At 43.9% G+C, this 27,755-nt stretch overlaps 1 protein-coding gene across 1 annotated transcript in view; it reads right to left on the bottom strand.

The window, feature by feature from the left end:
• LOC308332917 (carbohydrate sulfotransferase 15-like) overlaps nt 1-27,755 on the bottom strand; it is a 49,415-nt gene that overhangs the window by 5,898 nt on the left and 15,762 nt on the right. The window contains exons 2-5 of the mRNA XM_080789058.1: nt 11,737-12,413; nt 9,731-10,070; nt 5,246-5,389; nt 2,971-3,127 (exon numbers count right to left, since the gene is read on the bottom strand). Of these exons, the coding sequence (XP_080645184.1) occupies nt 2,971-3,127; nt 5,246-5,389; nt 9,731-10,070; nt 11,737-12,210 (1,115 nt within the window). The 5' untranslated portion in view covers nt 12,211-12,413. The remainder of the gene's footprint in view (nt 1-2,970; nt 3,128-5,245; nt 5,390-9,730; nt 10,071-11,736; nt 12,414-27,755) is intronic.

Below are 27,755 nucleotides of genomic sequence, written 5' to 3'. Positions count from 1 at the left end.
TAACTTTCTGGTCACAATCGAGGTCAAGGTAAAAAGTAATAATAATAATTGGTCATATTTAAGGGGTAAATGGCATATCTCGACTGTATGATTGTTGACTGTATATTGGTGTAGAATAGATATGCGCTATGATCAGTGCAAACCTTTTAGTTCAGTCAACATAGTATTTGATTCAGAACTGATTGTATGAAATAGATATTGTTGAAATACAAAGAGATTGTAAAAAAAGTGCCTCAGCTGTAAACAAGTCTCAAGTAATAAACACTGCACAGTTAAACTAATTGAGCATACAATTCATTCCTCGTCTAGAATTCTTCTGTTGGGCTTGCTTGCACAGATTGCCATTTGACAAAGGCAATTAAGGAGCGCATGTTCAGACATTCACCGTTGTAACGAATCAAGATTGGGCTGCAAATGAATGCCCGTTTAAGGGAATCCCTTGCTGGCTTTCGGCCACGAACAGAGACGAATGCACACGCACACATGCACTCACAGAGTCTATTGAGGCTTTACTATGGTTCTGAGAATGGCTAATAACAGTTTCAATTGCCTTTCCATCTGCTCACAGGTTGGCACGAAACCATTTATTAAATTGTGCCCATTCTTGTATTTTTGGCAGTTTCCTAACCCTGTTCAACGTGGCCGAAGTGTGCCCGTGGAAGGGCTTAATGATGCTATTCATAGAAAACTATTCATAGAAATAAAAACATCAGCTTCTCAGTGTCACCATATACATTATTTTGTGTAAAGTGTCTATCTGTTTATTTAATTCAAAAGAAAATGTTGTGCACATACAAAAAGTCTGCACAGCAGAAATGTATTCACATTTTCACGAACAAGGCCCAGTTCACCAACGCTGAATTGGGCCTCATTGTCTGATCTTTTGACCAAACTCTAATCAAATGTTGCAGTTAATATTGCCAATGATTGGCAAAGCTGGCCCCAATCCACAACGGAAATAAGTCTTAGGGGCTTTCTTGTATTTGTATCCTCCATCCATGTGATATCTTTGTGTAGGCTACTGTATGTTTGTGGAAGTGCTATTGTGCTCAATCAATCAATCGGGCGCCCCTGGCCTAGTGGTCCAGGTGCATGCCACCTAATATGTGGCATGCACCTGTCAGACGTGCTGTCAGGCTAGACTAGAGCCTATATTGTAGGCTCTAGTCTAGCCTGACAGCGTGCACGTTGTGTGTACGAGTCTAGTTCATGACGTCGACGGCCTTTGCTGCATGTCTCCCCTTCTCTCTCTCGATCTTCACTTGTATCTATCAATATAGGCAGAGTAGCAAAAAAGAATAATAAAAAAAGAATCAATCAATCAAAATTGTATGGGAGAGGTGCCAAGTGAGCATGCTAGATTTGGAAATAACTCGGTTTTGGGTGATTTGGTCAGGAAGACATGATACATACTTAATTTAACGTTATGTGCCCCAATCATGTTTGCTTCAAGCAGAGCAAAGAAAAACAGAAACTGAAAAAAGTCAAGAGAGGCATCAAAACCTTTCAGCCGATTGCTGATTGCTTTTTGCCACATCTCATCGGGATTGTCACACACGCACAGGTCTCTTACCTGGGGCTAATTTTGTTATTCAGAAAACCCAGGTTTAAGAAAAAAGGAAAACTGGCATGGTCTGCCGCCTTTCAGATACACAGGTTGCTTGTGTAGCTGTGTGTAATCCCACTTGTCATTACCTTTCAGTTTTATGCACAATTGAATGTCAACTTGTGTAGCTAATGACCTATAATACACTTTTGTTTTGTTTATTCCTTTCGGCATTTGCTTTAGTTCAGATCAGGTCAGAGAGATAGAGAAAATAAAATGGTCTCAAACACACTCAAGAGATACCTTGCCAATCTGTGATTTGTGTATTTGTTTACTGCGAGATTTGTATTCTTTTTTTTTGTGTTATTGTTCTTGTTTCTTTATTTTAATTTGTATTCTTAGTTTGTATTTGCTTTATTCAGGACCCCAGGAAGACTAGAGGCTTCCTGCATGTGCTCTAACGGGGATCCTTTAATAAACATAAACATAAACGATAGGAAGATAAGAAAGCAACAGTCCAGACTAGATGTGGCCTGGAGTCTATAATAACTCTGGCCCTGCTGCACTCACAGGGAGCATAATGGGTTGTTGTTGTTGTACTAACTGGCTGAGCTACCAGTCCCTGTAGCTTTTTGAAGGGCTGTTCTATTACTGCTGATTCAAGGTCCACTGTCGTGGAAAGCCCCAATAATAACCCTTCACACAACTCCCCACAGTGGAGTCAGTCTCTAATGGCCTCAGATTGTGGTTGTTAGGCCTCAGATTAAGTGGACTATGACCATACAGTAGTCTTAAGGTCCGTTCAGACCGGAGAAGCTGCTCTGCATAGAGATAACATGGGACCACGAAGCTAAAGCAGAAGCTAGCTTCTTTGGTGTGAATGAAGCTTTATGGTCATAGTCTGCAGGTCATCTGGGTGTGGACATGCAGTGAAAGAGATGCAGACTTTTACTTCTATTAGTATTTCTACTTTGAAGTATTGATACTTTTACCCATTAAATACAGGAAACCCTTTTGGTGTTTTTACCCTTCAGGACGGGAACCCCTTTTGGGGTTTTTGTTTTTCAGAAAATAGTTTTTCAGAAAATATTTTTTAGAATCGGCCTCAGTCCTAAAAAGTAAAACATTTCAGTAATTGTACACCACTGGAGAGATGGCATAATTATATAGCCTGGCATGGCCAGGCAATATCACTGCGTACATATTAGTCTGGAACTTCGGTGTGGAAGATACATTTTCGATGGGCGGTTACAAACAGATTCCAATGTCACAGCGAAAAAGTATTGCTTTTGAATAGTTGTCACCCACAACTCTGGGGGTGAGCGAAATGTAATTCAAACTGAGTGCCAGACCTTTTTTTTTTTCCTGTGGCAGATTTGTCTGGTTTCCAAGACATTCTAAGGGATAAGAGCTTTTCCTCTAACCTCTCCACCGGGTCCCTGAGCATGACGATGAACCTGGCGTCAGGCTGCAGGGCGTGCACAAAGTCCTGGATGAGGAACGGGGGCTCCCCCTCGGTCGTGTTGTCATAGAAATAGACCCAGGCGTTGTTGTCCCACATGGTGGAGGCACTGGCTTCTCCTGGGAATGCACATGTGTCGTACACACACACACACACACACACACACACACACACGCACACACACGTGTCAAGGTCTGTGCAGGCAGGGCACATACGTTGGTCCGACGTACTAACAGTCCGACATGCAACAGTCCAACAACATGCGTTGTGTGGCTGGTTAAGACTCACCCGTGGCTCCTGACATGTGTTGCCGGTTAAGTCTTACCCGTGGCTCCTCGCATGCATTGTCGGATAAAACTCACCCGTGGCTTCCATGTGATATTAGGGTTTAGGTTCGGGCACTAATGCCTGCGTCGGACCAAACACATGCACCCTGTGCAGGCATACGTGTTCATAATTATTATGTATTCATTTAACAACGATGCATTCTCGCCCCCCACACTCTGCTTGATTTGGAAAACACGCCATTTTTAGCTCGCCACTGTGAAAGCCTCTGGAATGCAAACAGGAACGTGGGTGGGATACACGCTACGTACTGTAGAATGAAGAGGATAGGCTCCGTGGCAGGGACGACGCTGATCAGAGGTCGTTTGAACACAACTTTTGGGAGGAAGACAAAACAGTAAACGCCCAGAGGCTGTGAGTCAAATTATGGAAGGGGACTGCGGCCGTGTCCATCATGCTTTTATAGCCTGTAATGAGTCAAAGGAGGTCATTTCTCAAACGACTTGAGAGTTGAGAGCAGAACATTTCCAGACAGAGAGAGGAATGCTATCCAAGACTCATTAGGGCTGCGTCTGCCTTCATTATCCTCCCATCTCTGAAGTGGTGCTGTGATGTATTAGGGATGAAAGGCCAACAACAAGCCTTATCGGTCCCCCAGTTCCTTTGAGAAAAGGGGTCGCATACCTTTCTGTGACGACAATGTGTCGAGGAACACAGGATCGCCACTGTTGCCGTTATGTGAAGCCAAACAATATCACACTATCGCGCTCAATATGAATGTCTGCCGTGGGGACCCTGTGGGGCCTGTTTCTGTGATCACGTCTATTTTGCACGCCTCCGTGTCCATTAACAAGGCTCCACGGGGACAGGCTGTAATAGGGCAAAACAAATGGCATGGGCCAGCCAGGCCGGCGTGCCTCTGGCATTTCCCACCAACTCGGTTCTTGGCTGGTCGTTTGAAAGCCAAGGATTCTGGCCAAAGGCCGGCACCTTGCTGGGCTCTCCCAGGGCACGGTGTGAATACTAAGAGGGGCTTTGGCACACTCCCCTCTGCTCACATGGATTATTTATTTAAAGAGGGGAAACAAAAACAAGGCGGTGTGCTAAGCCACGCTCAATGCACCGGCTCCGTCCAACGTGAAAAGGCGACTGTTGCAAGCTCTAAATCACTTTTGTTCTCTTTCTCTCTCTCTTCCTCCCTCCCTCTCTCTCTCGTCTCCAGCCAGGCAATTCTTCAAGATTGTGTTTTTCGGATGAAGGCAAAGGAGACAGATGGAAGGACAGCGGGGGCTGAGAGGAGCAGGATATGAAGATACAGGAAGGAGGTTTGTGAGACTTCTCCGCCCCATCACGGATATTATTGCTGTCCGAAATGCAAAAACAATGCTTCCATTATTCGCTGCAGTGGAGTGGATAAGTGGTTGAGAGTGAGGTCCAGTGTCTATAAGGCTTTTATGAAGCTGTCTTCAGTTCTATTTAGACTACTAATAGGGCTGAGATTAAAGAGATATTATGCACAATGACTCAAAATGTTAGTCACCACGTGGCAGGATACTGGGAAAATGTCAGTTCCTCACCCTCTATATCGTGAGCTTATGGTCCAGTTCTGATGGAGCACGTCAAAACAATTTATCTCACGCCAGCATTAATTAATCCCTCGATAGCGTACTGCCAAGGTTTTATCGGGCGTAACACTTACTTTGAAGAGCCAAATATCCGTAATTGCATGCTACAATGACAAACTGCTATGTGTGGTCTCATACCCGGATGTTGTTGTGTCGGTCGGTGGTGGAAAAGAGTTGGTAATCAAATGGACCCTTATAGATCTTTTACTCTTGTGTAAAATGAAATGGACCCATTCATGTGAAGTTTATTACTTAGTTTTCAGTTTTGATATGAAAAAGGATAAAAACCACTGATTTAGGCCATCCTTACACCACAAGGAGATGTACCTATGATGATGTTACGCTGGCTGGAGGCTCCACTGGAGTTAGCGTTCAGGTGGTCCTGGATTTGGTACGCTGCCAGGTCAAATAAATCCAGGTAGTCTTCCACTGGATAGCGATCGTGGAAGCCTTCGCTAAGACGGATGATACCTACAAGAACATGGAGAGAACACTATGATTCTGTACTGCAATAAGCATGTCTTATGCCTAGTCCAAACTCTAACCCTAGAAATGATCAATTTTAAATACATTTTAGATATATCCGACCATTGAAAATATATGTTTCTGGGTTGGAATGTACATCGAGCTTCATTGATCCCACGAGGGGAATTCAGTATGACACATACATAGGAGTGAACCAGTGTTAATAATGAATTAATTAGGATTAAAGTACAAAAGACAAAGGCGATTTGGGGAGCTGAGAGCCAGCTCTTAGACCGCCCAGGATTTACATGTTGTATGTGCTATTAACAGGTATAATTATACCTGTGTACAGTACGTGTCGTGAACGTGAAAACATTTAGGAATGCAGTGCATAAACCTGGCTAGCAGCATGTAATTTGTTCCCTGTTTTTTGTTTGGTTATTTTAGTTGTTGTTCCACCTAGCCCCGTCTCCTGATTTACTGTCTATCTGCAGAATAATCTCCCTTAAAATGCGTCAATATAAGTTCTAAGTTATAGCTGAAAGCCTCTTGCGCTGCCGAAAGCTGCTCTATTATTCATGAATCCAAATTACTGTTTCAGTTAAAGAGTGAAAACAAAAGCCGTGCCTGTAGTTATTGGGAATAGTGTTGAGGCGTTGCACTGCTGCGGAAGGCTGCCAGTGAAACAACAAAAAGCGAAGAGAATGTTTGCCTGCTTTGCAGCCTGAACCCTCTGGGTGCGTCTAATAATGAACTGAACTCTATAATCCAATCCAAATAAGCGCGTCTCTGGGAAAGCGGCCTAGGCCAGCACTGCAGCGTCAGAGCATGCGTGCCAAGGTGAGGTTTGGGTGGGTTATTTCTTTCTTTTGTCTCGGTGCTAATTTATTGCATCAGGTTTTTACGGCGTACTGTTGCTCTGCAAGAGTCTAGCGGACTTCTATAACAGTGTCTGTGTGTCTGGGGATAATCTCGCAAACCACCGGACCGATCCGCGCCACATTTCTTCTGCAAACTGCCACACAAGTATCTCCACTAATATTTTTCATAATCGATGCTAATGGGGCTCCGATGAGGCTGAAACCTAATCCTAAACTTTGTCTTTGGAGTCATATCTCATGTGTATAACTATAAATGTATAAGCACGTGACATACGTAGACAACTGATGTAATAGATGACTGACATCACAGGCTTGTCACATGAAGTCTGAGATCCCCATTGGAGCCACGCCATACCCACATGGATCCCAAGATCCACACGAGCGACTGTGACACTTTTCAATTAGGCTTCACTTACAACCTGGTCTCCTTCTCTGATGACCGCACACTCCTTTCAACATCACAGACGGGCAGGAAGAGAGGAGCGCATGCATGAGAACCCCCACACATTCACCGTTCCCAGAAAGGGAGCTGGAGAGAGAGGGAGCAGGGCCAAACCATCAAAGGCCCACTGTGTGTACCTGACTTTCTAGCTCAAAAACATCCAGTTTCTGAGTTTATCTCTGAATTAGGCTGGATGACAAATTCCTGCCTGTTGAGGCTGCATGAAAGCCAGCTGTGTGCAGTGTGAGGTAGTGTGTTGGCGCTAGGCTAGGTCCCTCTGATAACTCCACTCTGAAACCAGACAGCAGTTTGATGGAGGCCAATAAAGCGGCTTTGAAACCGTTAATGGTCTTCAAGTAGAAGACATTCCAAAGGAAAGCCAAGAATAACGATTTCTCTTAAATTAAAAAGGTGTTAAGTTAACTATGGAGTAGTCCCCTCGTAAAGCAAAGAGACTTGCTATCAAGTCGAGTAATCACTCTGTTGCTCTCTAAAATGTGCATAACAGTCATTATTAAGTAAGTTATTTTTTATGCATGTTTTCGTTGCAGAGGATCGAGTCGAGGGTCTGTTATAGTGAAATATATACTTAAAAAAAGATGATCAGATTCAATGGTTGATTGATTGATCTATTCTGAAGAGAATGATTATCTATTGGGTCTAAAAAAGTAAAAGGTCAAGGCCATTAGCAAAATATCTTGACACTATAGAGCAAGAGGCTTAACCCCTAATTGCTCCCGATGAGCAGGTTGGTGCCTCGCATGATTTCCTTTGCTCTCCGTGTATGAATACTGTATGTGTGCGAAGGGTGAATGTAAAAGTCTATGTAAAAGGCCATGGATAAAGGCAATATATACACACACCATTTACCATTTTAGATTGCAGAATTTTCATGAGACTTGACGCCATGAGGACATGTGTAACCTTTGAGTCAAGAAGGTTGAAGAACAAGATAATAATTCAGGGCAGTGTCAAAAGTATTCTCATGCAACACCATGGATAGCCATGGACAGAAATGATGACCTTGAGGAGGACACAAACAGTTGTAACAACACAATTTTGAGACTCAACACTGTGCGGCAGCAAAGTGAAAACAGGAAATGTGTAGCCTGGGCACCATTTCATTTCGGTATATGATCCGGGCGGGAGCGGGTGATATCGTTACGTCATGTTGTAGTATTGTTTTGTAGTCGACAGGCAGGAACAACAGGCGGCAACTTCCTTTTCCCTCAAACCGATTTTTCTCAATAAAGGCTACAGGCTACGAGAGCTTTTATTGAGAAAAATCGGTTTTTCGAGCTAGCAGAGGCGGAAACAAAACCAAGACGATTAGCATTCAAAGTGGGAAATACCCACAGCATTGAACCTTGTTAACACCCAATTAAAGCTGTAAAAGTGAAGCTAAACAACTCTTAGGTAGAACATAATTAGCATTTTTAAGTTGATTCTTCGCCTGCACAGTGCGAGGCAGCAGGCAGTGGCAGTTTAAAACCTTTGGTTTAAAGGGGAATACCAAGTCATTTTCAACATTGCACTATTTCATTAATATTTAATTAAAAAAAGTCCCCCCCTTCTGTAGGCTAAACAGAAGGGGGGTCTTATTATTATTTCCACGCAACTCTAAGGTACGTCTATTAATGAAATTGTTCAATGTTGAAAATGGGTAGTATTCGCCTTTAACTGCAGTGGAGCATTACAACATTATACTCCATGCTTATTCTAATCTTACTTCTGTTGCAAACTCATTCAAATCACATTCGCAATCTCACCTCGAAGTAGCAACCGCTCATCCCTATTTCCTATGTCAAAACCCAAATTACTTTTTCGTCCAACCTTTGTTACTAAGTGGCCGTGAGACGTGAGCAAAATCAATGATTTGAAGTCGCTCTTTAGTAGCTGGCTGAGAGAAATCGCAGTTTGACTGAGTGTGAGGTCATTAATCAAGCCCTATCCACACACAGCATCTCGGTGCTATAGAAATGTAAATTATAGCCAACCATTCACACATAGTGGATATAAGCATCTGTTGGAAGGACGCGAACAAAGGAAGACCATAACTATTCAAGTCAATGATGTTGACAAACAACCTTGCACTTGGCGCTTCGAGGGCTTTTTCAAATTGGCCACAAGCTGCATTGTCGCTGAAACCGTACTTCTCAGACTCTATTTTCAACTGCCGTGCGCGATTCTGATATTAAATAATTCATCACATTATACAGGGCCCTGGCCTTAACACAGCTTTGCAGATTATGACAAATAGTGCCATATTTATTTTATACGTGCTCATGCCCAGTCTTGTGGGCTTTCTCACAGGGGTGTCGCTGAAACTTTCCATGCCAAGGACCTGCAAATAGCCACTGGCTGTAGCCCCGATGTTAAGAAATGGATTTACATATGATACATATGACATGCCCGAAATTGGACACAGCTTTGCAGATTATGACAAATGGCGCCATATTTATTTTATACGTGCTCATGCCCAGTCTTGTGGGCTTTCTCACAGGGGTGTCGCTAAAACTTTCCATGCCAAGGACCTGCAAATAGCCACTGTCTGCAGCCAAGAATGGATGGATTTACATATGATACATATAAATTATGCCCGAAATTGGAACGTTTAAAGTGGTTAAACTGGCACAATAATCGTATGAATTGAATTTAAATAAAATAATAATAATCTTTTGTTAGCGTTTTTGTTTAGTTTTTCCGTTTTCAACTTTCCAATAGGCCCCCTGGGTGGCACCGTGGGTGGCCACAGCCCCCCCACTTGTTATCGGGGAGCCCTCCCATAATTGCTCCTGACGGGCATGGTTTCCTCTGCCAACGGTGTATGACTATGAATGCGTGTGTGAATGTGTGAATTCTGTAATGCTCAATCATTGTAAAACGCCTTGAATAAAGGTGCTATATAAATGCAGCATTTACCATTTATTTACCATTATGTATATACTATCCCGGAACACATTTATGTATACCATGGGAGCATGAGCAGAGTCTACAGTGGAAGGAGGAGTGTTCCAAACTCACCAAACCTCTTGCGGGTCCACCAGTGTGGCTCTTTGAACGTGGTGAACCTGACATCCGGGTGCAGCCTCAGCCGGTCGTATAGGTCCGTCGTGCCGCACTTTGGCTGGCCGATGATATAGAAATATGGCAGGCACCGCATGCGGTAGTATTTCCCGCCGCGGTGAAACAAGTGTTCCCGGAAAGTGTTCCTCAGGTATTCGAATACGGTGCGGAATCGCCGCGAGTAGCGCGCGTAGAGGTTTGTCCTGTAAGGGTCCGAAGTGATGTTCCCAGTGCACTCCTCGTACCAGCATGGGTTCTTCGCGCCAGGCAGGAATTTGCGGGGGATGACAGAAAATAGCTGTAAAAGTCAAAACAAAACGTCTCGTTAAAAACTCCACTTGCCACCGAAGCCCATTATAAATAAAATAAAGAATTTGTCATTCTATTGTGCATGTAATGTGCATATCATCACCTGAACACCAGATTAGAGGAATTTTCTAAATCTGGATGAAGTTTAAAAAAAAATATTTTTTGAAAAAAATAGACAGATAGACAGGAGACCAAGTTCAGAGAGAGAGAGAGAGAGTGAGGAAAAAGTAATGCGAGGCAAGACTCATTCAAACCCTGGCACTCGCTGAATAGAGGCATAATGTGCATCTGTGCATTAACTGACTGAGCCACCAGGGGCTAACAGCCTAACACCATCTGCGTGGGAGTTCAGTGTTATGATTACTGCGGGCAGGAGGACATTGTCTCTGGAGCATCAAAAATGAACAGACTAATGAACCTGACACATACAATGACTCACACACAACCTTCATTTCTCTCCCTTCACCGCTCTTATCTCTTAGTCTGTCACTCTCCTCTATACATCTCGTTTACGCTGGTGTTATTCTTCCTACAGTAGCTTGGCTCCCACCAGCCCGGAGGTGTGAGACTGAGTCATACACATAGGTCTAGAGGTGGCCCTGTTTCCTGACAGCTGTAGGCAGCTCCCATTTCACAATTCATAACATCCCCACATCTCAAAACTCCTGTCTCTATCATGTGAAATGCCACAAGGTCCGATGTTATGCAACGACTCTCTCGTCACTGATTACTTTAGACCGAGCACATTTAAGGACAAGTACTGCGCCATCTGCGGGGAGATTTGATATTGATCGCCCCCGAGCCATGTTCCCTTGTTCATTAGCTCACTCAATAAGCAATGAGGTGTGTTGCCAAATAGAGGTGGCAAAAGCACATTATCATTAGGTTTAAGAATTAATTTAAGCAGGCGGTGCAAAGAAGACGAGGCCAAACTGGGGGATGATGACAGTGCGATGACTTTGAGCTTGAAATCCCTTGAGGGATTTGGAGGCCTCCCAAATCGGGTGCTAAGCACACATGCCATCCGGAGTGTTAACACAAGGTTTTTGGAGCCACTTTATCGGCGCAAATTGAAATGGCAACGTGTGAGAGGAGTCTAGATGGAAGATGGTGCGGCCAACCTGTAGGCGAGAATACTGATCTCTCTCGGGCATCTCTGACAATTCCGCTCTGAAGACGTCTTGAGTCTGTTAATTAAAACGCGGGTTGATATCGCGCCCGGCCACATTTTGCATTCTAATTACATTTTAAAGATAACCTTTATGAAATCACCCCACTGTGTCCCTTCTGAAACAAATTTCCAGCATGCACACTCCAAAAGCCCCACCCCCACAGTTTTCACATACATGTAGTGGAGTAAAAGTAGAATATTTGCCTCCGACGGCCGAGCTACAACAGGCTTTTCAGCGAGCGTTTTCGCGTATACGACTATACGCACACTCACTTACAGGTCCAGTAGTCCTATTTTAAGTGCACGTACTGTATGCAGGGCTCGCGTGTGTGCGTAAACGCGGCCGTGAGATGTAGTGGAAAGTACTGGAAGTTGGAAATACCTAAGTAAAGTACAAATAGCTCACAACTGTGCTTAAGTACTGTAAGTAAATGTGCATTAGTTACTTTCCACCACTGCTGCTTTGTGTCTCAACTGAACTCACATGGGGTTCGCTGTTGATCAGCGCCTTGAGGTCCGGGAGCTGCCTGCTGCTGCTGAACTCCACCTTGGAGGTGATGGCGTGGACCACCAGCTTGATGCCGGCGTAGTCCTTGGCCGCGGAGAGGTTGAAGGCGGCGGGTCCGTCCAGGCCGCCGAAGTGGAAGGGCGACGGGGTGAGGAGGAGGCCCTTCTTGTCGCCCGTCAGGATGTACGAGGCCATGATGAGGAACGTGACGGCCAGGCCGAACAGGAAGCCGTACAGCTTGAGCTTGCGGAAGCAGCCCAGCGCGCTCCACGAGCGATGGTGATGATGCCTCGTCGCCGCCGGCGGCAGCACCACCCGCTTCAGCTCCAGCACGGCGAACAGGCTCATGGGCGCCGCGTCGTCCACCTGCAGCAGCAGCGGCCTCTTGCGGTAGTCCTCCAGTACCGGGGAGCCCAGCAGGCTGTATTTGTAGTCCATCTGCTGCGTCATGGCGGGCGTGTCAGCGGGGGGGGCCCCCCCGGGGGGTTGGGGTTGGGGTGGGGGCCGGGGCGGCGGGGGAGCTCAGGCGATGGGAGGTGATGCGGACAGGCGACCCGTGACACAGGAGCGTGTTGGTTGGCAGAGCGGCCCGGAGCCGTCGTCCATACTGGGTGGTTGTGTCGGAGCAGCCCACTTCATCCACTGGTGGTTCCCTGGAGATAAAGTGAGAAGAATGATTGGTTAGAGCTAAACTAAAAGAAAACTCTCTGAAAGCTTCAGTCAGTTGCAGTTCAGAGTCGTCGGGTTCTCAAAGAATGCCATATGCTACCACCTTCAGACAGTACAGCGAGGAATAAAACATGAAGGGAAATTTAAATTATGGAAAAGCCTTTCAATAAAAGTACATTTTTATGAAGTCATTCAAAAGAAGACACTGAACTTTTGAAAGTTAGAGATGCCACCCAGGTCCCCAGAGTTTTAATTGATGCAATGAGAGTGGATCTTTTGGGGGGTATGATCAGAATGTTAGTCACATCCTCTTTAAGTGCTGACTTGCATTTATGAGTCAAATATGCTCAGGAACTCGGTTGCAAATGCAAACAGTAGCAAAACACCGAGAGGGGCGATTAGATTCCCCCGCATTTCAGCTTAGTCGTACAATTCTCTACCCAGAGAGTGTCCGTGTTGCGGAGTGAAATCACATGCGTCAGTTGCGGAAAATCCTTATATTCCAGGATTTGAATCAATCATCATAATACAATGGAATCATTTTAGCTTAACCCATTCTGACCGGGAACCCGTTTTGGTGTTAGCATCATGTTATGCTTTACCTATTGAAAAATAGCAGATCTACAAGCTCATATCGCGCCACCGAGTGGCGCGATACGAGCTTGTAGGTCTGCTATTTTTGAAAAATCGAAGAACGACTAACATTTTTTAGAATCTGATCTCAGGTCAGAATGGGTTCATCAGACCAGTGTGTGTCCAGTGGAAACCTCGTGTGAATCTGATCTCAGGTCAGAATGGGTTAAGATAAGCCTAAACATCAACGGCTACATATCCTTCATGCATCACACATAATTTAAACAGTGGCCTATTAGTGACACAGTAGCAACAATCAAACACTTAATTCATTAATTTGATAATTATTTTTTTCTGCTTATAGTCCGACTTTATCATTAAATGATTGACTTAGCAGCCTATAATAACATTTAAAAGCTGTGTTTTTTTTCACTGTCAACCTGGCAGGTGATATGGTACAGTAAATCTATCCAATCAAATGCCCCAAAAGACTGCCCACCGCAATTCCGGGGTTTGACCAAAGTTGAGCGATAAGCACGGTTAAACTAAATTCCCAGTACGTTTGACATATCTCTCTCTCTCTCTCTCTCTCACTCTTGCTGTTTTAATCCATGTTTACGGGACACGGACACACACCATGCCCCCACCACACCCATGTGGCAGAACATTCACAATGTGGGGCGAGCGATAAGGGGAAAGTGATGCACACACTAAGCCCTGACACAACCAGGCTACAACGGCAGCCCACACCTCCGGGGGACAGACGGGGATATGTTGAGATACCTGGTCTAGACCGAGGAGGGATTATATTATCAGAAAATGGTAGTATAGTCCTTGCCGTAAAGTCACGTGGATCAACTGTCCCCCTATAGATAAACGGACCACCAGTGGTTAGACGTCTGCTTCATCCATGGGGGATGTCTTTGTACCTGGATCTCGGCCGACAGCAGCATGCCAGTGAATGCATTTACAACGACACAATGACAGGTAGCACCAGCGCGACTTATAGATGGGGTCATGGGCGTCCTTCTTGGAGACGAGGCGAACAAGGCTGTAAACAGATCTGCATGCATACATAATAAGCTATAGTGTATGCTGTACGCAGCAATAAGGCGGAGATTGAGGGTGAGATATATCGTATAACGTGGAAGCCGGCCCTCCAGCACACCCCTCTTAAGATAAAGACGGCAGGCAAGGGATTGAGTCATTGTTCCTTCTCATGACTGCTGATAGGCGGCCGTGCATGCACCCCCCCTCCTTTCCTGATAACATGATGGCTGGAGAGCGCCTGCCGGTAATGTAATTTACCTCCTGCTGGGCCCTCATTGGCTTCCACAGCAACGCTTCCCATTCTCTCCTGGTGACGGTCACGGAGATAATGAGCCCCACTCGGGGAGACCGATTTTCAAACCCCCCCACCAAAAATAAATAAAGAATAAAGTTTGTCTGCCTGGAACTTCACAAGGTATGGAGAAAAAAAGAAAAGAAAATAGGGGCAAGTGACGGAATAAAGGCTTCGCCGCATGAACCTGTCATGCTGGATTGAAATCAGCAGTCGGATAGGATTAGGTTTTTCTATTTCTGTCTTACAATGATTCCTCATCTCGGCGTGCTTTTTAAATTTATTTATTATTATTTCGATCAACTCCTGTGAATGACGGCAACGCAACGCATTAAGATGGATAAATAAATATATATATTTTTACAGCGTTCATACTTGACACATAGTCAGGTTAGGTTTGACGGCACGTGTCATGGTGTGTCCAATATTGAACAGCTTTTGTTACTCGAATGTAGATGACAACTGCAAAAAGGCTTTGCTTGTTGTTGAAGTTTAATGGTATGGATGCAGCTTGCAATGGCAGCGGTAAATGTCATGGAAACGTTGGTATGTAATCAAGAGAGATCCACCGTGAAATCCTTTCATTTATATTTGTGAATCTGTGAGTGAACAAATGTATGGGTCCATTTGTTTACCTTTTATTTTACATTTGTACACTCTCTGAGGAGTTGGCAGCACTTTTAGGAGTACACATTGGTGGTAGTATAGTAGGCATGATGAGATGAGTGAGGTATCCCCGCCCAGTCCTCGTTCCATCAACGCTTATTGACCGCCTGTGTCCTTCATCAAGGATGATGTCAATGGCACACGTGAGCCTGAGGCTGTTTTAGAGGAAGATAAGGGGGGAAAGGGAGATAAGTGAGTAGGTGGGCAGTGCTGGGACGAGGCGGGGAGAGAGGGAGAGAGAGGCAGAGGCAAAGAAGCCCAAGGGGCGCACCAAGACACAGACAAAGGGGGAGAGAGAGAGTGTGTGATATGGAGAGAGAGCAAGATATGTCGGCCTTCAGGGGATCCAGCTAGTAACAGCAGCAAGGAGGGACTGGCACCTTGACAGATTTGGTCTATTCATAAAGCAATTTATATGTATCCCTCATCCATCAGCCCATGATGAAATAACTCAATTCCAACCAAAATTTGGCCTGGAGGAAACGTCAGGGAAAACGACATCAAACCTCCCCTACACCATATTGCACGCACCATTACTGGAGGTTGTTCCCGATGCATCTTGGACATGGATTAACACATCACCCCGACACACAATTACCACTCGCCCAGGGGAGTCCGTTCACAACTGGAAGTCAGGCTCATCAGAAAACCACAACCTCACAGACGGTCCCATAATGAAAGGCACAAACCAACATCAACGGAGTGGGCAGGCATGCTCGCTGTGAGGCCTCCCTCCCCGTGTGTCGCAAAAGGATTGCCACATGGCCTTAATAATTCATTAGAGAGAGCCCTCTCCGTGTAGTCATTCACAGCGGCTGATTGGGGAATAAGGCAATCAGGCAGCGTTGTGTCAAGTCTGCCCTTCGCTCTGCAGCTGTTAGCTGTCCATCTTGCTTCAGGAGAAGATGGGCTCGGATCCAAACCCAATCATTGGGAGATAATTATCACTCGAGCGTCCCTTTTCTCCACTTAACAATTTTCTTTGTGTCTGTCGTTGCCATTATACAGTCTTGTTGCTGTTTGTGCAAGAAATCTGCGGTGACTTCCACTGCTGTAATCTTTTCTTTATCTCGCCATTTAGCCGTCTGCCAAAGCGAAGCATGAAAAATCGGGAGTGTATTCCAGCTCTCTCCCACACTGGCAGTGCTGTGAAAATAAAAAGAAACCTGACACTGACTGTGAAGACCAAGATAAATGCGTCTTTACAGTGCCGTTCTATCATAGCCAGAAGAAAAGTATATCCTCGTATACTGCGGTTGCTTTGTCACGTGGAGAATGTCAAAAGCAATTTCTTCTGGACAACAAAACAATGGCAAAATGCTTCTCATTTTCATTTTTCTCATTCTCATTTTTCTAAACCATTCTTCACGCTGGAAGGTATGGTGGGTCCGTTGGCGGATGTCAAGTCGACGGAACACATTCACTTTCCATGGAGAGCAGAAGATGTGGCCGCACAGTGCATCATGGATACAGCACAGCCAAGCGAGTTGACACAACAACTGGAATATATAGGCATCTATGAATTTACATAATTACGACTCAAGACCTCAACTTTATGCAAATGAGGTCGATCCATCACAACATGGTGAGCTCGTGAAACTCGGGTCAAAAAAGTGTCACACTATAAGGCAGGCAGTGCTGATGGAATATAACCCATTCTGACCGGGAACCCATTTTGGTGTTAGCATCATGTTATGCTTTAGCTATTGAAAAATAGCAGATCTACAAGCTCATAGCGCGCCACCGAGTGGCGCGCTATGAGCTTGTAGGTCTGCTATTTTTGAAAAAAATCGAAAGAACGACTGACATTTTTAGAATCTGATCTCAGGTCAGAATGGGTTCATCAGACCAGTGTGTGTCCAGTGGAAACCTCGTATGAATCTGATCTCAGGTCAGAATGGGTTAAGTTGTATGTACAGTACGTCCATCCTATTGGAGGGAAAGGGGCAGCAAAAGAGTAGTCCATCATAACCACGTCTTATCCTGTAGGATTCTTATCTGGGTTCACGCGGAGAAAACCGGTAGAGTTTAGAGAACAATCAACATGTGAGTTATGGCACCTTATCACGGTACAGTACTTACAGTACAGTCTCCATCCAGTAGGTCTCATGACCATGTAAACGGAGGGCATCCTCTCTTAGTTATTCAGCAATCCAAGATGTACTGTTTATGGTTGCATGAACCATAAAACGTCACTCTTTCTTGTCAGAAAGCACACTGCACAGTATCACAGGAAACTGTTTTAAAGTCCTCATACCCTTTCCATGAGTTGCTGTTGTCTACGGCCTTTTTTTGGGGGGGGGGGGGGGGGGCATTAAGAATTTATTTCTGTTGGGCACAATGTTGACCCATTTACAGAGGGAATCTAAATAGAAAATTATGCTGAGAAACCACTTTGCATATATGTCTTTCGTCACCAGAGGAGGTCCTTTAATGCCGGCGAGTGCTATATATTTTTATTATTCAATGTGTGACAACTTAAACTTCACTTATCTACAGGAGCAACAGGCAGATTAGAGGTTGTGTGCCAGCCGCCAGACCGCGAGAGACGTGCTGGAATGTGATAGGATAGTTTTGGACCGGGCCAAGTCGAAGCTCTAAGCAATATTAACCAAGAACGGAAAAGGAAAAATGTTCATGTCCTCAAAGACACTGATGAAAAGATGTGGGGTATAATCATATGGCTATCAGGCTTTTCTCAAAGCTGCACACATTACAAGAGCAGCGCACGTTACTCATTATGAGACACTTTTGATCATGAAGCAATTTAATATGATCAATGAGGCCCAATGAGCTGATAGGGAACAGTTGTTTAATACACGGACTGGGATTTGAAACTTTAACTTGAATTTAATGTGAGCAATGACCTAGAACTCCAGGAGGTTTGTGAAACCACAGTGGAAACATGACACAATACCAGCTAGGCAAGCTCGGCCCTCTGTGCCATTCACGTCCCTTTTCCATTTGCAGCATAAAGGAAATTAAGAAGAAGGGTATGAAGCGATATGGAGAGCACTGAAACACTGTTCAAGTGGCTTGGGAGATATTGAAAATAGAGTAGCACGTTCTGCGCACGGCCGTGGTGAGCAGCTCTGCCCATGAGGACTCCTGACCTACTCTGTTCTGTAACCATCACAGGAAGCCTGCTGTAACCCAGCCAGCCCTCTCTCAAGTGGAACAAACTCGCCTTTGTTCAAAGACAGTGCTGTCCACGTTAGCACAACTGAGCCATTCCACCTTTAGGGACACTTTTAGTCGTCTCTTGAAAACAAACAAAACAAATAGGAAGAATAGAGTGTGCGACTGTATGACACCGACCAGACAGTAAGCAGAATCTCTGCAGACTTTCCAGTTTCCAGTTATGGCTTCATTATCTATGAGAAGAGTGATGAGGGGTGCAGTACTTAGTTTAGACAGTTTTTGGTTTAGACTAGTCATTGGTTAGACCAGTCATTAGTCCTACAACTACAACCTATCTCAAACCCTCACCCTAAACCTAACTTCCCACGGGGCAGCACACCTAAACCTAACCCATGTCTAACCATGCAATGACTAGTCTAAACTAAGTATGCACCCCGTGATGAGTGGACCGGACTGTCCGATGCTCTGCCGGAAGCGTTATAAACTGTTCCAATCTGCACTGCAGTCCCTGCTTATGCTCTCGCTCCCCTGACCTATTGACCTTTTCCAGTGAAGGGGAAGTGGATCCTGGTTTAGTTCCACCACAAACAGGAAGTGCTAGTGTGCGTTATTTGCCGACGGTGCCACAGGTATGACAGCTCATAACAGTGCCTGCAGGCGTCAGGGTTCCATTTGTAAAGACAACAGAGGAGCTTAAGCTTAACAACTTTAAACTATAATATACTATAGTACTATACCTTGTCGAAGTTGTCGTACAGCACTTATGTGTAAATGGCCGATCTGCATGCTTGCTTGTAAACGTTATTTTCGCTGTTTCAAGAATACAGTATATATTATTAATTTATATGAATTCATAACAATGAAACTTTTAGTGACGGGAAATGCACAGATTTAATTAATCCTGACCAAAAGGGATAAGACATATCCCCACCACTGCCACCGCAGCCATAAAAATGAATGACGAGAGAGGAAGCGATATGTATAACAGAGGCACGCACGCCGGCCCCACCCCCAGGCAAATAAAACCACTGCCAGCCTGAGATATATATATAAAAAAAAGAAATCAGAAAATGTGTTTTCCACAAGGCCACTCGTGGTAATTAAAGATCAGCTTGAGGCCACTGCGAGGGCGGAACAGCCACGAGACACATGCTAAAACACTGACTGGCTGAGCGAGCAAGGTGATAAGGAGCCTCGCCAAGAAACCGACGTTGCTGTTCCTCGGGCACACAGCTGCCTCCTCCGATTTTGACGTGCGTCTTTTTTAAATTGCCTTGGCGAGTGTCTTAACCCATTTTGTGCGGGAACCCCTTTTGGTGTATGTATGTTATGCTTTAGCTATTGGAAAATAGCAGATCTACAAGCTCATATAGTGCGCCACCGAGTGACACGCTAAAAAAAAATAATCGAAGAACGACTGACATGGAAACATAGCTTTTCCAGAAAACTGTCATTTTCAAACAGACATTTTTAGAATCTGATCTCAGGTCAAAATGGCTTAAAGGGCCGAGACGTCCCTCCACAGTGTGGAGCAACATCAGGTCCACATAATTAAAATAAACTATAGATTTAATGAATAATTGTCATTGGTAGGAGTAAATACATCCCAGAGGGAGGGCCGCACGGAGCCAGTGAGGCATGAAATGAATCTTTGAAATGGCACGCGCATAGCATCCGGAAATGGTATGGAGGCCTATTGCAGTCAATGGGCTGTCTCTCCAAAGTACAACAAATCTGGCACGAGATGACCCTCCAAATGATGACCGATGTCAGATTTTTGGGTCCACTCCAAATCCGATGTGGCTATAGACCAAAGATTACTGAAGTTTGGACAATATTTTGTTAAAACGAAAAAGGGAAATCTTGAAATACTTTTGATCAGCTACAATAATTCCTGATTACCGATGTCATCAATACATGAAATAATGGCCCATTATATCAGCCAAACTGATTTTAAGCAGTCGAGCTCTACTTCAAATATGTCACTCCTTTCTCTGCCACGCCCCCCTCCTCACCCCCCCACCCCCACCTCCCTCACCGGGAGACTCTGTCAAGACCAAATCCAATAATGTAAATCATATCCATGTAACACAAGCATGGATCAATATTCATTGTGGCTCAGAGAACACTCATTCTTCATATTACCCGGGGAGAGGTCGTCCATCATGTTCTCCGCTGGATCACAGCCACCGCTGACCAGGGGATCAGAATCTAATCTTGCAGGAAGTTGGACGCACGTCCCTGGGGAACAGGTGAAGCCCATGCCTTGAACCCACTGAGGACCGCGGCCAAGTGTGAGTTATATCTCCACAGGGGCCTTGGAACGCTCTCACCTCCACTGCAGTGCGTTACAGACATGACCTCCGACACGGACTCTGCAAACCACTTAACCCGGTGGTTATAAGCCTGACGTCGAGAAAAAAAAAAAAGTCTTCTAAATCCTGAAATAATCCTTTTCTGAAATACCTACTGTATGTTTCTAGGCCTATATCACTCAATATTTCATGTCAAGGACTCCAGATATTATATGTAATTGGCCACCGACCGAACCCCATCTCAAAATATGTTGTTCCAGGGGCACCCCCAGAAGCAAAGATTTGAGTTAAAATCGGTCGCTCTGAAAGAATATTCCAAGGTTTGCGTCACATTTTCACGATTTTTCAAAAATAGCAGACCTACATGCTCGTAGCGTGGTACTCGCTGCCGCCCTATGAGCTTGTAGATCTTCTATTTTTCAATAGTTAAAGTTTTAAATAGTGCTTAAAACACCAAAAGGGGTTATCGCCCAAAATGGGTTAAACCCCATAAATGTCATTGAAAGGGTTCCCCCACGGGTCTGTACTTGGTCCCCTTATTTTGTTCCCCCTCAACATCAAATCTCTTTGCAGTGTCCTAACAGTACACTATAGTCATCTCATTTCTAAATTTGAGCAAGAATCGTGCAGCACTAGTTGGCCGTCCAATTCATTTTAGTTACTCCTATGTTTTTGCTACAAGAGAGAGACTTTAAGAGAGTATTAAGGCAAGCACTTTGATGTCTGTTTAAAGCCACCGTAGTCTTGGCTCCAGGTGCCACATTTTGAATGTAGTAATGTTCAGTAACTATTACAGACTAAAGACAAGAAATATTTTCATGGAAAAAATGAGAATCGTGTGAGAATCGTGATCTCAATTCTTTCCCACTTGCAATGCCATCACGGCTAGGACGGTATTTGTTAGGCCAATGGTGTGACTTCATCATTCAGGGTCAAACCGGTGCAGAAACAGCTGGGATTTGAATTATTGATTTTTTTCGTAATGGGAGGGCAAACAGCCCAGGGTGTTTTGAATTGTGTGTTCAGTAGTACTCAGTAGTAAGTACTCACATTCCTCCATTTATAAAAGTAAAAGTATCTACTGCAATATAGAAATACCCAAAATGTAGGCTACTTGAGTGAAATTACCCAAAGTATCAATTTCAAAATGCACTTACTGTAAAGTACCAAAAGTAAAAGTACTCATTATGCAGAATGTCCCATTTCAAAAAAATCTTTTGAAAATAGCAGACGCGACACATTGTGAGCTTGTAGATCGACCATTTCCAAATGGCCGAAATATAGGGCTGAAGTGGTTAATGTATTGTTTTGTGATAATAATCAAAATAACAAAATAAGTAGACGCTACAAATAAATGTAGTGGAGTAAAAGTACAATCCGAGATGTAGTAGAAGTACTGTGAATTGAGCCTGGGCTGGTAATCCAGTCTGGCAGTGTGGCCGCGGGCGGGTTCGACTCCGTATCCCGACGGCCTTTACTGCATGTCATCCCCCCCCATCTCTCACCCCATTTCCTGTCAGCCTACTGTCTATCCCTCTATAAAAAATCACACCCGTGTGAACTGAGTGGTGCAACTCCCCTCTCCCCCTGCCTCTTTCTCTCTCTCTCTCTCTCTCTCTCGCTCTCTCTCTGTAATTTGCAGGCAACAGTGCAACACTATCTCTCTCTCTCTGTTTCTGGCACAACAGCGCCACTTTTGCCCCTACTGGTATTCGAAACATATTATAGTCACATAGGTTAGGACTGACATTGCTGTTCCTTGGAGTGGTTGCACCACTAGAAAATATAAAATAAAGGCGAAATAAAAAATAAATGTACTTTAAATTGGAAATATGGTAATAACTACCTCAAAATGTAACTTACGGTAAGTACAGTACTTGAGTAGATGTACTTTAGTTACTTTCCACCACTTTGGTTTGTCTAGGGTCATGTTGAATGACAAACAGACTTTCTTTTTGAAGAAGCACTTCAGGTTTGAGGGGCATATGCAAAGCAGTGCTGTGTTTGCACAACAGCTATAGCTTTATACAATGAATAATACATTACAGTGAACTTAGATGCAATGTGTTGCGCCTTATCTTTATTCTTTTATTTTTTCCGCTTTAGAATACAACTCTAAAGACCTCATCTCATGTATGTCACTATATTTTTTCATTGCTCTTTGATCAGGTTTTCTTTTATTCAGATGATAAGTGTGTCCTTTGAACAGGCACGCTGTCAAACGCCTTTTCTTTTTTCTTCTTTTCATCAACTAGCCAATTCCCCCCAACCTGTCACTGCCAACCCCTACCGTTTTGGTCTCATGGGAAGGTGTAGACAAGCGATGCTCGGTGGGCCTGGAGAAAATTACAAGTGGGCCCCCTAATACATTTGGCAAAACACTATGATTTTAATAATGTAACATTATGCAGGACAAATTATGTTATTTTTTCTTTAAAACCTCGCAAAATGTCATTGTGATAAAACAGAACCTAAGAGTATTCTACAGTACATTAGTTGTATTCGATTACATTTCAGAGGCAAAGTTACTCTCACAAGTTACTGTTTATATTTATTACAAAACATACATTAACCAGCCACACTAGCATGTCTGAGAGGTCATTTTGACCGTTTTTTTTGTTGAGATTTTGAAGTTTATTATCTTTGCCCATGAAGCTTTCAGAAGGTTCCCCTTCCATGACCACCATCATCCATCAACATTCTATCATCTCAGAATTGTTTGACATCTGAAACATTTTCTAAATATGAACAGGCCTATAACCGTTATGGGTTGTTTTTTTTGTGGTATTTTACTTAAGTAACAAAATCCGAGTACTTCTTCCACCACCACTGGCTAGGAGGAGTCAACAGAGAATGTCTTGGTCTCACGGCTTCCCACCCGCACACAGCCCATCGTGTTTGTTGGAGTGTCCGTCCCGGCCAAGCCCGAGGCACCGCATGGGAATTGAACCCCAATGCATAATAGTCTCCATGGTGACCGACCGACCTGTTGTGTTGTGTCTCTCTCATCGAATCGTCTGTCAGCGCCGGTCAATTATGGTCTATCTCGCGTTAATTTAAATCCCCTATTTGTTGGTTTATGTGTCTGTCTGGCTGAAAATCAGATGTGGTTTGAAAGCTAAGTGGCCCAAAAAAAATGAGTGTGGGAGGCGAGGATAAATGCGGCGATGGAAAGGAACCACAGAAAAGAGAAACACTTTGAAATCCCAAGAAATCCCAACATATCTGTGTCCCACGCCGACAGAAAGACGAGGTGTTTTTAATGTGGCTGGAGGATTGCAGTAGCTGACTGACATTTTACATCAGGCGACTCCTTTCACGAGGGGAAAAAAATTAATTGTCTCTGCCAACTCATTGCACAGGTGCTCCATTTATTTATTCTCATAAATAAATGGAAGTGTAGGGTGGATACAGTTGCCTATGGCTGCCTCATCGAACAGTAACACATTACAATTTAGGCATTTACTGTAGCAGTAGGGGTGTTTGTGATATGAAATGTAAGCCTACCCTAATAGTAAACATCATGTCTTCAGTCATTTTCAAGTTACTGTAGTATAGTCACTTCAGTTGGTTGGAGTAGATTGTGATGAAATCCTATGTATTGAATCATTTTGAATAGAGAATCGTTTTGAATCTGGGAAAAAAAATGCTTTTGAATAAATAAATAAACCTTTTTGGATTGAGAATCGAGTTGAATCGAATCGTGACCCCAAGAATCGGAATCCGAATCGAATCGTGGGACACCAAAAGATTCACAGCCCTATTTAGCAGACACAATGTATGATGACAGTCACATTTTTGTGCGCCCCTTTGTTACTACTACTACCACTTTGTTTGTAGTTTCTCAATCCTACAACAGACAGTCATTTTAAAAAGATGAATGAAATCAAAACACAGTGTCTTGAAGGAAGTGTCTGAACCTTGAGAGTATATCAGTACTCCATATTGTCACCTTGATGTCATATGGATGGGTTATGTCTATATCACTCTCATTGAGCATTTATGGGTCTGTACCTCTGAGATTCGAGGAGTTAAATTAGCAATGGTCTTTACAGTGTAGAAATGGGGCGCTTAAGCCCCACGGCCCGCAGCTTGCAGGGCCCGGTACGAGACTATGTCAAATAGGTACAGCTGTTGAAACCATATTCACAGGCCACTGATTTCAATGTAACACAGCACAGGAACCCCCGCAAGTGTTTTTGGTCGTCCAACAGTTTCTATAGACCACTGAGGAGACTCAAAAATAGCAAATCCAACGTCGGGGAGAAGCCTGGAGCAGCGGCGTTTTAGTGTTCGTTCAGTTCGTTCACTGGGCGCGCGGACGCAAAACTTCTCGTCCTTGATTGTGTTATATGCGCGAGCATGGGGGCCTTTTCATTAGGCGTAGCGCCAGGGCCCTCGGAGGGGTTGAGTATAAAAGAGATGCGCACAGCGATGATAATGGGCAGTAGTGGCTCAGGAGGTAGAGCGGAGCAAACGGTTCCCTGTCTGATGATCCCTGACTCTCCCACGGGTTAGTGTGGAAGTGTCCTTGAGCAAGACACTTAACCTATAACTGCTCCCAATGAGCAGGTTGGCGCCCGGCATGGTTTCCTCCTCGCTGTCAGTGTGTGAATGTAATGCTCCTTGACGACGGCTGACCTTTTCATCACCGTGCACAAACACCATGTTAGAAGCACCTGTTTCTCATTTCTATACGCAGTACAAGGCCCCTGGAATGCATTTTTCTTAAGTTTGACAGAATCGGAAGCTGAATCTGTGGTTGGGGTTAATCTTCTATCCCGATAATTATGTACTGTTAATCTTCTATTAACAGTAAGCGGCAGACATACCTGGGGGGGGGGGGGAAACACATTGGCAATAATCCAATAGGAATGTTTACTGTTAACCAGTGGAATGTGTCTGAACTCTGAACCAGTGGTGCAAGTACTTGCATGTTTTACTTAAGTAAAAGTATCAATGTGGCAATGTATAAATACTCTGTTACAAGTAAAAGTCCAGAATTCAAAATATAATTGAGTATAAAAGTATTGCCATCAAAATGTACTTAAAGTGCCAAAAGTAGAAAGTACTCTTTATTATGTCTCATTTCATGTTTTCAAATGTATTCATTTTTTTCTCACTCACAATGTGTTGCACCGTGACGCATTGTGAGGTTGTAGATTGGCTATTATCTAATGGCCGAAAGTATATAGGGCTGCAGTGGTTAGTGTATGTTGTTTTGTAATGCTGATGGAAATCTACAAAGTAACTAAAGTTTTCAAATAATTGTAGTGGAGTAAAAAGTAAAATGTTCGTCTCTGAGATGTAGTGGAGTAGAAGTAAAAGTACTGGAAATTGGAACAAATACCTCAAAATTGTACTTAAGTATTAAGTAAATGTAATTAGTTACTTTACACCTTACACCTGGTCTGAACTCACATCTTAACATACCTGGCGCCAGGCCCAAACTAGCTCACAGAAAAAGTCCATATTTTGGGATAAACAGGGATAGCGTGGAGAAGAAAGGGATGGAAACATACACGAGAACATATAAAAAGTAGGAAGAATGCTTTGGTTTTCACTTGTTTGTGTTATATGGAGGCTGTTTTAAGAGCAAGTGTTGTTTTAAGACTATTGCCAGCCACTATTGCCAGCCACTTGAAACAAATAGCTATTTCCAGAATGAGAGGATATATTTCCCCTTACATATCCTTTTCCCACCGGTGTCTCTCTCTCACACATTTTTTCTTTTCACTCATCTGTAAACATCCACTCTGTACTTTGAGGTCACAACACATTTCCAACTTGGTGAACCGCTTAAATTAACTTAAGCCCCAAACAAACAAAAAAAGTGACTTTTACGACACATCTGCAGCTATGTTTTTGTAAACATCTAGAACGGAGCCATGATGGAATGATCCATCCAAGTTCAACAGCTCATTACAGCCACCAAATGTAAACAGTCTGCATTAGATCTGTAATGATACATAATATTGTGCGTGCAAACTGAACCTTGACTGCTAATCATCCAAAGGAAAGTGTTTATATTGATGACTTCACTGGAACTGAAATGAAATGAATGTCTTTCATTATTTATCTATATCGTTTCTTGCTTGTCACATCGTTTTTTGTGATAGTCAATATGCCCCACTTCTTCACAGCAAATATCTGGCACAGTAACTTCATTTTTACACAAAAAAAATACTCTAAAGTCTCCATAGCAGCTTGTGAATCATTCATTATCTCCTCTTGAAAATGAACTTGAATTTATATTATTAAATATAATTCTTTGCTCTCTCTCATGCCTCAGCTGTTATAATCACAAGTTACGACCGCACTGTGGCACTATAATAGAATGCACCCGCAGCCATCATAACATAATATCCGCTGTCACAGTGCTTCTGAATTTTTAACAAGTTGCGAAATATCAGAGTGCATGTATTACGAGTTTGCAATTTGCGCTGCAACGTGTTGTGTGTCTGTGCTGGGCTGCACCCCGGTCACAAAGAGGCCCTCTGAGATGGCTGGAGCGTGCCATCATATCCTCCTGTAATTTATTGTTCTCACCAGACAGCCACAAACATCAGCTGGCAGTGAGTTCAGCACACCAGAGAGAGAGAGAGAGAGAATAGTGCATGGCATGCACTGTTGCAGTGCCTGAGTGATCTGTTAAAGGTCAGCAAATCTGATTTCCTTGAGAGATGGAACGAGGGAGTAAGCCGAGTTCATTTGTTACAGTAAATGAGGCTTTACTTTCACAAAGTAGTCCATTAGTAGAATAAATGTGTTTTTCAGTAGAGTGTTCAGAAGCCCCCCCTCCCAACCCCTTATCCCCCGATTAAATAAGCGTGTTTACACACCAGAGCGACTCTCAGTCTAGAAATGACTCACTTGAGTATGCTTGCAGACCCCTGACCAAAACAAACCACCCCTGCAGTTCTGACTGATTAACTCCGCACAAGTCACAGATTTCCCCCTTGGAACTTTCCCCCTTGGAATTCCCTGCAGGCCCAATTTGGAAGTTGTTGAAGCTCATAAACTTGGATTCCCCCAACTCATCTGCATCTTTGTTCATTGAATTATACCGGAGGGAAGTCATCCAAAGGCTCTATAGTCAGTGACAAGAGCACCTCGCCATGTGTCAGAGAGACCTTACGGTCCGCTATGCTTCTATAGAAGGCTATAATTACAACCCCCCCTCACACACGCACAGGCACAGACACACACACGCACACACGCACATGCGCGCACACACACACACACACACACACACACACACACACACACACACACACACACACACACAC

This window comes from Protomyctophum bolini, assembly GCF_963924005.1.
Source record: "Protomyctophum bolini genome assembly, chromosome: 18".
Classification (NCBI taxonomy): domain Eukaryota; kingdom Metazoa; phylum Chordata; class Actinopteri; order Myctophiformes; family Myctophidae; genus Protomyctophum; species Protomyctophum bolini.
The sequence above is the reverse complement of the archived record's forward strand: the minus strand, read 5'-3'. Positions and strand labels throughout refer to the sequence as shown.